The sequence below is a fragment of the Esox lucius genome, chromosome 23 (genome assembly GCF_011004845.1).
Source record: "Esox lucius isolate fEsoLuc1 chromosome 23, fEsoLuc1.pri, whole genome shotgun sequence".
Classification (NCBI taxonomy): Eukaryota; Metazoa; Chordata; class Actinopteri; order Esociformes; family Esocidae; genus Esox; species Esox lucius.
In genome coordinates, this window is record NC_047591.1 from 14423148 (window position 1) to 14435173 (window position 12026).

The 12026-nt window shown below is 41.8% G+C and overlaps 1 protein-coding gene across 3 annotated transcripts; it reads right to left on the reverse strand.

Moving 5' to 3' along the window:
- Positions 1–758: 758 nt before the first annotated feature.
- Positions 759–11088, reverse strand: tm7sf3 (transmembrane 7 superfamily member 3). Of its 3 annotated transcripts, none has more exons than XM_010892630.3 (12): positions 10678–11088; positions 9099–9253; positions 8121–8271; positions 7352–7472; positions 5424–5595; positions 5121–5298; positions 4361–4447; positions 3885–3965; positions 3000–3152; positions 2770–2867; positions 2446–2608; positions 759–2372 (listed from the first exon to the last, which is right to left on the reverse strand). In XM_010892630.3, the coding sequence occupies exons 1-12, from the start codon at positions 10748–10750 to the stop codon at positions 2119–2121; spliced, it is 1686 nt and encodes a 561-aa protein (XP_010890932.2). In that variant the 5' UTR covers positions 10751–11088; the 3' UTR covers positions 759–2118. The 3 variants fall into 3 exon arrangements, with proteins under 3 accessions (XP_010890932.2, XP_010890931.2, XP_010890933.2); XM_010892629.3 differs by having other exon boundaries at positions 8121–8274; XM_010892631.4 differs by lacking the exons at positions 9099–9253; positions 10678–11088 and adding an exon at positions 8510–9091.
- Positions 11089–12026: the final 938 nt, after the last annotated feature.

Consider the following 12026-nt stretch of genomic DNA (forward strand, 5'->3'; position numbering starts at 1 on the left):
TGTCCTTTCGGTCATGACCCAAAGCTCATGACCATAGGTGAGAGTAGGAACGTAGATTGACCGGTAAATCGAGAGCTTCGCCTTACGGCTCAGCTCTTTCTTCACCACGACAGACCGATACATCGACCGCATTACTGCAGAAGCTGCACCGATCCGTCTGTCAATCTCCCGTTCCATCCTTCCCTCACTCGTGAACAGGACCCCTAGATACTTAAACTCCTCCACTTGAGGCAGGCACTCTCCACCAACCTGAAGTGGGCAAGCCACTCTTTTCCGACTGATGACCATGGCCTCGGATTTGGAGGTACTGATTTTCATCCCCACCGCTTCACACTCGGCTGCAAACCGTCCAAGGAACATATATTTTGAAAAAATATTTTCAAAACTGTGGGAGACCTAGTTCCTGGCACTCTTTGGGCCGATTTCACCCACACAGATTAAGCCTAGTCTAGGACAAAAAACCCCCCCAAAAAACAAGCTCAACAGAGTTTTCAATAGAACATGATTTTTCAGTCCTAGACTAGGCTTAATCCATGTGTGCAAAACCTGCCTGTTATGTTAGCTTAATTTGAAGGAGAAAGGATGAGTTGTGATAGCTGTGCACAATCAATTCTGAAGTGGAGATGAGAAGCAGTAAGTGTGGACAGAATCTTGGACATTGCAATTGGTTAGATTAAAATCGAGATCAGCACACAATGGGTATACCGCATGCACACAGAAAAATGTGTGCAAGCGTTTCTTAATGACACACTTTAAGATGAGTGATTTTAGGAACTTTTATTAAATTACAAAATCTCACAAACAAAACCCACTATAGGCAATCAGCCCATTTTAAACATGACAAGGCATGTGAAAAGTTAAGCTCTTAAGAGCTGTAGTGAAAAAAAACAGTGAAAAGCAATTTAGATCTTAAAAAAGAGCTTTGTCAGTAATCTCAGTGCACCCAAGCATTTCAGCAAGGAATTGGAACATTCTAGCTATACATTTTGGTTTGGTGGGAAACTTATGTAGAATTAGACATTTCTACTTTCATTTCAGTCTTTCCCATACATTGCATAATAATCCATATGAAACCTGTCAGGGATCCCATTATTCCTAAAATACGAAAAATTAACAAACCACAAAACCTTTTAAAATGTCTGTAAATTGCAAGGGTTTACAAAATCACTACTTGGATATTATATGGCATCTGAGGATATCTTGCTCTGCACAAGGACGACAATCTTAACACAACAGAAGGCTATGAACATAGCAGTTCTGAAGCTCTTGACCTGCCACTTGGTTTGTGCTTTAAAATACATGCGTAAACTTGAAAGAGGAAGTCTGCAAGTACCAACTGATACCACCAGCAGGTAGCATTAGAGAAAAACGGATTTCCCAAAATGTGTATTTTATTAGATCTAATTTCTGAAAAATCAAATGTTTTACATTTGTTTAAAAAAAAAAGCCTTCTAAAAACAAGTGCAGATTGGTGCAAACCTGCATACAAACATCTGTGGCACAAAGCTTTCTACAACCACTGTGGCAAAACTGAGCATGTACCGGAGTCCTCCGTCCCATTAAAACTGAGGAGACATATGACCTTCAATTACCTTGAATAGTACATTCCAATAAATACCTACCAGATGTAGCGGTCAGTGACCCTTCAAAATGACTGGCTGGTTGCTGTGCTTCCATCTTACTTTCCACATTGTTCTTTATGCTATTCAGTGGTTTACAAAATATGTTGTACATATTGGTGCACGGTTACACTAGTTCTTTAAATATTGCCAATGTTCAGCCCTGATGTACCAGGACACATTGTTTCTGAATGATTTTGGCATAACATTATTTGGCATATGGAACACATACTTCAGGACTGAGGAAGTGACACAACAGGCTTCAAAGTAACTATTCAAAAACAGTGTTCCAGAGTGGACCACGGAGGCATTACATGCCAAAGTTCCTGACGAGGCATATAAACCCTCACTGGGCTGCTTGCATCTCCAATGTCGCCAAAACACATCTGGAAAAGACGGTTCAGCACAGTGGTGTTTCCCGTTGCCCTTGGCGCACTCCCATTAGGCAGAATCAGTCAGCTCGGCTGGGTAGGACAGGTTTAGGGTCGTGGGGATCCTTTTAAAGGAGCAGGGGTGTGCGTTCGCCGGCAGGTTCTGGCCGGCCGGTCAGCAGCCAGGCGTGAGCCAGGAGACGGCTACGGAGCGAGGGCGTGTGGTGACTTGGGTCCAAGACATTGGTCCTGCGGCGCTCACGCTCTCGCTGCCACATGAGGTACGGGCTGGGAGGGAAGAACGGCCGCGTGCGCTCCCGGCAGAGCTGCAGGGTGATCCCCGAGATCCCAAGCACCGCCCACACCGTGACCATGACGAAATCTGGAAGACCAGGAACAAGATGGGTTTGAACCGCGTGCGGGTGGAAAAACAAACAACATTAAATTGTACTTACCGATGTCCTGGAAAGGCACATCAGTGAAGGCCTTGCTGAAGTTGTTGTTGAGGAAGCGCTTCAGAATGTTCAGGGTGATATAGGACAGGCTGGTGTACACGTAAGCATTCACAGCTAGCACCACGGCATAGGCTCCAACAACACCGCACGTCACAATGTTACCCTGCAGACACCACAATCACACAGCAAAGATGACCCAGAGGACCCTCTCAAAGCTCAAAAGCATTGGAAGCTCTATGTCCTATTCGAAGTGTGAGGAGACTATGCGCTGGCATCGTAAAGTCATTGTAAATTGGGACTCCTGGGTTGTGAATCGGGGTCTACCTCTCTTGGCCAACGCACAAAGAAGATCGGCACCACCATCACAATGCAGCTGAATGTCACCCAGAACACCAAGTCCGAACGGAACACCTCAACATCACCTGAGAAAGTGGCAACATCTTAACATAACATAACATACTAAAAACAGCTATTATAAAGTGTTTACCATATTCTTCAATTTCATACAGCAGTGATCTGATAATCTAGCTTGAAGTGGTAAATAAAACTCTTACCGATAGGCGTGAAAAAGAAAGAAGAGGATACAAGGAAACCCAGCATGAGGCCGACCACTATGACACAGACCATGACCGACCCGAACCGCCACCAACTCATCACCAGGACAATACCCCCGACTATGCCAATCACTGCCGTCAGGGCCAGGCGGACTGCAGACAAGACAGACACACTTTCACTTCCTTTGTAGAGGCCCAAATGAGGCTGGGAAGAAAATTCCCCTTAGTGACTTAACTGCGAAGATCTGTGTGCTTAGAAGAATCGGCACCCCCCCCATGAGATCTGTGTGCTTAGAAGAATCGGCACCCCCCCATGAGATCTGTGTGCTTAGAAGAATCGGCACCCCCCCCATAAGTACGCTGAACTGTGCACGCTATACAGGGATCACTTTGACTAACATATGACTAATACGGTCACTTCCACGTACAAGCCAGTAGTGAACACCCAAATCAACATAACCATAAGATTGAATGCGACATCATTTTCCAGGCCTTATGGATAGCATGTGACACATCTTACTTAAATGTTCTAATGGATAGTCTGACTGCAGTTGCCAGATATGAAGACCTTTCAACTAAGCGGATCTGATTGAACAATAGAAACAAATAGTATTCTGTGCTTTCAGCAGGGTTTGCGTGGATGTTTTGATATTCAGTGTACATTATTCTAGAATTCAGCCATGACAACATGGCAGAGTAAAGCTTCCTGTTCAAATCAGATAATGGCATGAGAAAATGTACTGTCTAATTTGTTTATAAGAGACATAGGAGATTTGGCAGGCTGTAAAGCCAGGAAAAAGTATGACCAGATAATCTAGAACTAATGTGTACTACGTTAAAGAAAAACAATGAATGTCTTACGACATGTGAACTCCTTGAACTTACTGTCATAGTCTAGGTTGGTACTTCTTGTGATCAGTACAAAAAAGAAAAACGCTGCAAAGCCAAAGCCCATACAGAAAAGCTCTGTCAGAGAGAGGGGGGGGGGGTGAAAAGGAAGAACAGTTTAATATATAAGAAAGCAACACAAGTAAACAGTTCTACTTTTTGTCACATATCATCAAAGATTGATTTCCCAGACCCTATTAAGATCCCACTATTATTTTTCTTTCATATTATTTATAAACTTTGTGTTTGGGAATAATAACACCTTTAACCTCCAGCTATTTACATTAGCTGGCTGGCATGAACTTTGAGCAAGAGTTGGACTGAAAGAACAAACTGGCGAGCTGGGAACAACTAGTTATCAGTGGTGTTCTATGCTATGGATCAGGGTATATACTGGACTTCCCAAAGTTACCCTACAGTGAAGTAGTGGAAAGCTTAATTTGCTCAAGTCCGCAATTTTCTTCTCTACTCACCACATTTGAAAAAGCGGTGCCCAAAGAAGCACACAAAGAGGCCAGCTAAACCAGTGATTGTGAAGAAGATCTTGGTTGATATCTTCCCTAAAACAAAAGACATCAAACTTCAGCCATTCTGTCATAACAAATAGTTAGTCTAACTTGTTATTGGTCTCCAAATAGAGCAGCAGGCCAGTACACTTGTATTTTTTGGTATTTTACTCATTGCTTCATAACTGTTGACTAAACTTGCCATAAGGGATCAAGTCAGTTGAGTGAAATCAGCTGACAACATATTCTTAGGGGACTGGTGTTGACCATCCTGTAACTGAAATACAGCTCCAGAAAAATAGTTAAGACCACTGCACCTTTTTCTTTCCCTTCCAAAAAAGTAGAAAAGGAAGGTTTTGAGTGAGGAACAGAAGGGTTAAAATTAAGAGACCACTGTATATTGAACGCTTCTGTTCCTCACTCAAAACCTTCCTTTTCAACATTTTTGGAAGGAAAAGAAAAAGGAGCAGTGGTCTCTTCACTGTATTCCCCGGGGCTGTACATGATGTCCTGCATGGGGCATCTTCTAAGGCTTCTCAAAAAAAAAAAAAAAAAAAAATCTCAGACCTAAGTGCCAAATGACATTATATGCTTGTTTCCCCTTATGACCCCTCTGGAATTTAGACAGGTATATTCATATTTTAGGCCGTATCTCAATTACCCACATACTGACTGACACTTCCATGCCCAAATACCATTTCAGCCCAGTGCTGCTTGTCCCACTTACCCAGCATGTCACAACCATCCAGCGTGGAGGTGAAACTGCAGGCGTAGGTGTGAACAGGGATGTAGGAGGAGGTGGTGTTAAGAACTGGGTCTCTGACTATGACCGAGTAGACAACACCCTGGCCGGGGATGGAGCTAAACACTACCTCCGTCTTATCAGCGGACAAAAGGGTCATGAGCTACAGGGAGAGAAAAAGGACGACTGCTCACCATATCAAAGCCAGCTAGTTTACAGTTCCCATCTTTTACGGGGTCTTTTTCTACCAGTCGATTTTGAACTACATTTACACAGTCATTGTCTCACCCTTTTTCCATGGTCTTTCATGCTCTGCACATTGGCCACACTCTGGATGCTGGTGATTAGGCTCGGGTCTGACAGATCATTCTCAGGCAGGAAGTACCGGTAGATGTCATATCTCAGGCGCCAGCGAGTGTTTTCTCCCATGTCAGTGTCACAGGGAGGTGGATTGGAGCCTCTGGGGGGAAAGTAGTGAGTGTAAAGTAGTGAGTGTAAAGTAGTGAGTGTAAAGTAGTGAGTGTAAAGTAGTGAGTGTACAGCTTGTATAACAGTGTACATTTGCTGTCCCCTCAAACACACCTGCAAGATGACCACTACCCTGCTAAAGGAGCTGAGGGTAAAGGTGATGGACTGGCCAAGCATATCTCCATATCTAAACCCTATTGAGCATCTGTGGGGCATCCTCAAACGGAAGGTGGAGGAGCGCAAGGTCTCTAACGTCCACCAGCTCTGTTATGTCATCATGGAGGAGTGCAAGAGGACTCCAGTGGAATCCTGTGTAGCTCTGGTGAACTCCATGCCCAAGAGGGTTAAGGCAGTGCTGGAAAATGATGGTGGCAACACAAAATATTGACACTTTGGGCCCGTTTTGGACATTTTCACTTAGGGGTGTACTCACTTTTGTTGCCAGCGGTCTAGACATTAATGGCTGTGTGTTGTTTTATTTTGAGGGGACAGGGAATTTACACTATTATACAAGCTGTGCACTCACTACTTTACAGCAAAGTGTCATTTCTTCAGTGTTGTCACAGGAAAAGATATAATCAATTATTAACAAAACGGTGATGGGTGTACTCACTTTTGTGAGATACTGTATATATTTATTAAAGTTATTTGCAGGCGCATGCAACTCAATTATTTGTTGACATTTCTGGTTGCCTAGTTATGGACATGGTCCCAATTTTGACCAATGCACTTCAAAGCTATCTTCAGAGAAGTTTGAATGTCAGCATTTAAACTTAGTGTGCCATTAAAACTACAAATCAGTTCCCTCGTCCAGAAACATTTAACATCCCCTGTTAAAACTTGATTTATTCACCCAAGAGATTGTTGTGCGTCAGGACCTTAAAGTCACAGAGCGTAGGGATGTAGTGCATGAAATTGCTACCTATAAATCATCATGTTTATACTAAGCCAGAGAGAAAGGTTTACAGAAATCACAAGTAGTTTTGTAGCTAAAAACAATTGTATCCGTTTTGTTGCTGACATGCCTTTGTGTTACCTTTCAAATAGAAAACAAGTAGGTAAATAATTCAAGATCCAAGGTCAAGATTCAAGGTCAAATTTTAAAGGTTTTAGGTTTGGTATAAATTGTTCAAATCATACTGACCCAGACCACTTTGGTCTTTTGGTTTTTCAACAGCTCCTTTTCAAATTCTTAATTAAGACCAACAACCAGAGACCATTGTAACATTTTAGCTGATTCATGCACAACAGGAAGATTAGCAGACATGAGTGAGTATTTATGTGGAAATACTAAAAGCCAGCACTTCCCATAACCAGGGAACCAGGGAACCATGAGATCTGTTTTCGAGGTCTTGAACTAGCCTAAATAACAGAACTGTAATTTATTTGAGAAAATAAAAAATACATTTAAAAAAAATCCTCTGAATCTAAAACGCTAAAGTAGGGTTCTAATCATTTTAGCTTTTCGGGTTTCCTTTCTGACAACACATTCATAGCCAGCAATCTGTCTGCCACTAAGACAATCCCCTGGTCTGATTTCATAACAATGAAAGCTGTACAAGGGTAGGATAGCAAATAATGCAATTATAGGATGGGAATGTGTTTCAGTCACAGGACGGCTTCTTGGCAAATTGATTTCTTTCACCATGGTGCCATAAATCAACAGAGAGTGCTATGCCTCACATTCTTTGCCATGGCAAAAAAGTGCTTAAATCCAAGAGGTTTTACTCCATCTAACATGCTGTTACCTTGAATATCCAAGATTTGCAGGTGCAAAGTGAATTGTAGTCTCAAAGAGGTTGTAGTGGAGATAGACATTTGGGTCAATGTCCAGGTCAAACTCCAGATTACAAGCTCCAGGGACTGGGTCTACAAAGAAGAAATACATTTAAAACCAGCAAATAACTCATTGTTTTTTTTCCCCTTCCATTGACAATGCTTTAGTAGTTGCCGACAACCGAGAGTTAGTACAAAGGACTCTGCAGATGGCACACTGATGATTGGAGCAATTGTTGAGTGCAGATTACTCTATACAGATATAATTAGTTTACTGGATAAGGCAAATAGCGTTGAAGATTGTCCTGTTTCTCCATTTGTGCTGTTGAGTACTACAACTGACATTCTTGTCCTGAGGTCGGGCTTGAAAAGTGAAACAGGCTCTATGTTTTTTAGAGTTCAATATCCTGAAGTAAATATCGTAGTGACCTTGGTAAGTCCTCTAGTCGACCCCTCCAAATGGGATATCACCATTCAGAGTGGTGGGTAGTGCTCTGCTTTGGGGAGCCAAAGGTCGCGGGTTTGAGATGCTGCCCGCCAGACGCTACAATATCCTAAAACGCTAACAACGTTGTTTGTTGTTAGCGTAGCCTCGTGATAGGCAGCGTACTGTTCAAACTGGAAGACAACATGCTCACATGCATATCATTGGTATATCTTTTTTTGAGAAAGCAAATGACTACAGGAAGTGGTGTGTTATCTTGGGAAACATGAACATGGATAATGGAGGAACATACACACCAGAGCTGGTATAGGGGAGAATGACACCAGTTCCAGCCACAGAGTGCCCATCTGGCGCCATCAGGAACCAGGACAGTTCTGTCTGATCGGGTTGGAGAGGTGAAAGAAGACCAGAGTCCACCGCTGTCAGATAAAGGCCCTGCATTGGAATCTGCTTAAGTAAAAAGGGAAAAACAGGCGTCAGTCAACCAGAAAAACGCCTAGACCTGCCAGTTAGTCAGTCAACAACACCACAGCCCTAAACCATAAAACAAAGTCATGAAAATAAAGCCTGAAATGCCATGGCAATACATGTGCCTTGTGTTGCTTTCAATGTACTGATTTTTCTGACCGAAGTAGCCCGTTTCTGACCGGGGGAGAAATAAAGACGTGTAGTCATGTTTACTTACTTTAACTGCTTATGTTCAGTAGATTTGCCCCATTACAGCAGGGAAGAGTTTAAATGTTTCACTTCGTCAGAGCAGGGTTATACCATGATTTAGGACAAGTTTGAGTTAGTTACATTTTTACAGTATTAAGAGGGACAGGCATTAACAAAGATTTCAAACAGGACCAAGGAGCTTGTGACCAGCCCAACACATGACTACAGCTTTGCTCACAAGGAGTATCTGCAAATCTCACAAGACTGCAGCAAGTGGGTCAGTAGAAGTGTGTATGTACAGTGCCTTTCATAGTCATTAGAATACCCCAAACGTTTAGATCTGTAATCAAACAATTAATAGGAAGTTAAAGAATAGATTCTAAGCTTTAATTTGAGGGTATGTAATACATTTTGGTGCCCTGAAATAGGGGAACTAAGCAGAAAAGTAGTATTATTTCTAAATGGTGATACATGTACAAAGAAACCATCCAAAGCTGAGAATCTATACTTCAACCGCTTTGTAATGGTTTAATTTTAAATCTAAACATTTGCAACCAGTAGAAGAAAAAAATGCTTCACTGTCCAAAAAATGACTAATTATTCGCCCGTCCTCTCACCCTGGTGTAAGACAGCGTAACGTTGTCGCGCTGTGTGTGGAACTGGACGGTGATGAATGCTACTTCAATGGGGATTCTGGAGACCACTGCCTGCACGGTCTCATTTTCATCCACTCTCACTTCCTGGAAGGTGTTGAACAAGAACTCCACCCGATCTGAGAGAGGACAGACATTTTACATCATGTTGGCAACCTGTTACTGGGTATTTATATCACAGTGACCTTCAAAATAATTTAAAAAATAACACGCAGACAAATAAAATATTATGAGTGGGAGGACCCCCCGAATGGTTGTGGTTGTAGAAGATTTATTATATTAACTTCAGTGTATTAATATTAATGTTACACTTTGACTCCACTTCAAATACTTTCAAGATTTTGGAATAATGTAGAGATTTTGCTTTTATGGAAAGTAATCGGTACTTTCATTCACCAAAGTGGCATTCAACTGATCACAATGTATAGTCAGAACAATAAAACCCCATAGAACTTCTTAAACTACTTCAAGGAGTTCCCATTAAACACATCCTCCACGTGCAGCAATGATAGCTTTGCATATCCTTGGCATTCTAGCTGCCGGTTTGTCCAGATATTCAGGGGACATTTCACCCCACGCTTCCTGTAGCACTTGCCATAGATGTGGCTGTCATGTCGGGGCAATTCTCACACACCTACAGACATTCCTTTGCATTTCCTCCACCATGCTTGACTGATGGTATTAAGAATTCCTCCAACACCTTTTTGTTCACACTTCGTCTACGATTCATCCATAACACTAACCTTTTCTTTTTGTTTTTCTGTTTCAAAAGTGGCTTTTCCTTTGCAATTCATCCCCTGAGTCTTCTCTTACCTGTTGTACATGAAACTGGTGTTGAGAGGGTAGAATTAAATTAAGCTGTCAGCTGAAAACAAATGCCTCATAACTTATTGCATTTTGGTGCAAGAGGAGTACATTACATTTTCTATAGAAAATTAAGTTTGGCTTGCAGGGGCAGTTACAGTGAATCTGTGTGGTACATCTATCAAACATAAGCAAATGGTATACATGTACACCTACGGCAGGACGTTGTGGGCAACAAACCCATTTCTCCCAAGCCGTTTCCACACACAATTTGAAGAAAAAAAACGAATGCAAGAACCACATAAAGCGCACAACTGGCTACGCAACGCTGCAAAGGAAACCCAACATATCATTGAAATCAAGTTCTGTTTTACCACAAACTGTAGGCGCATGATTACTGCATCTCACATCAATTTGTGAAATCTCCTCCGCAAAAAACAAAACAACCATCTCGCGATGATTGCATCCCGCATTTAATACCGGTGGTATGGACCTGTGCAAATCTGTTTCACCCATATGACAGATACGTTATGTAATATACATTTCGCAAGCAATTATAACTGAGGTTTAAAATACATCTTCTCAATAGTAGTTCGAGTGTGGACTGCGCGAATAATGCTAAACCCTGATATTAGAGTTCAAACTCTAGCTGTCTGCCAGCAGCCTTCACATAATCTTTATGTTCTAGAAGTTAGCCTATACATTAATGCCAATTTGGCAAAAGAATAGCATTACTTACTTTCCAATTGTGATATAACGCCATCATAGACGAACGAATATACCCAAATGTACATTAGCCAGGTGGAAGTCATTGTTTTCTCCTCGTCTTCTGAAATTTGCAAAACATTTGCAGAGTTCTACAATGACGGATTTCGTGCGCGAAGCCAGTACCACATATTGTGGCTATAAAGACAACGTTGATTTCATTGCTTCTCTTGCTGCCTTACATCAAACACATCAACCAACGCCGGGACGCTCAAATACACTGCTTAATAGTGTCTAAAATGTCAGTTGCAACCTGCAACAAGCCACTTCCTCCAGCAAGACGAAACAATCTGGGTAGGTCTTATAGAGATAGATAGAGAGCCACGCAAAACCACTAGTAGTGTCTAAAATTTCAGCTGCTGCCTATGAGCCACTTCCTCCATTCTGCGACATGAATGAAACTGGGAAGGTCTCATATAGAGATCCATCTCCATAGAGAAGGACGGGGACTGAAACAGTAACTAATTTTAAGTACAAATGAGAGCTTCCACCATTTCAGAATAGTCAACGGGGTGGAACATGTAATGGGTTAAACGTTAATGAAGGTATCACATGGTCCATCCAGACGGGTCATGGGGAAATCAACCAATGCATTATACTAGTGGAAAAGAACACTGACTGCTTCTAAATGAAGATGTCCTCAATGGCGCTACCCGTAATAGTCACAGTTAATCAGTACATTTAAAAATACTCAGATTCCATCTAGTTGTATCGGGGCTGCTAGTGGTGAACAGAAAGGAACAGAATACACTAAACCAACTTTAAGTTAACATGCAATTATATACAATAAGGCAATATATGGGATATACAGGATTAACAGGTTTATAATACACTGTACATGGACTTATAGGTGATACACACATTTATAGTATCAGTATCGTATATCGAGATCCAGACTTTTTCCCCCTCTACACTTACCAGGAAGGCTGGGGGCCCGGTTACTTTCCTTGGAGTCATAGATGACTTTAATAGAGTGTAGCTGACAGCTGAGGACCCTTTCTACACACAGTACAATGTATTGATAGTTGATAAGAGTTATAATGATTTAGCTGAACAAACAGCTGAGCCCTGAGTCTCAAGTGGGAGGAGAGGTCAACCTCCTGATGTCCACCACCTTTACAGCTGTGTCTGCGTTAAGTTATACATAATCACACCCCTAATGACATAGACATTCACTGTCTTGTATCCACGTTAATAGCAGGTCTCTATCCCTAGTCTTATTGCGTGTTCCAGAGCACAATATGGATCGATTATATCCTTGTTTTTATAGGGAAAATCTATCTTGTTTATACAGAAAATACAATGAATGTTGAAAAAATCGTA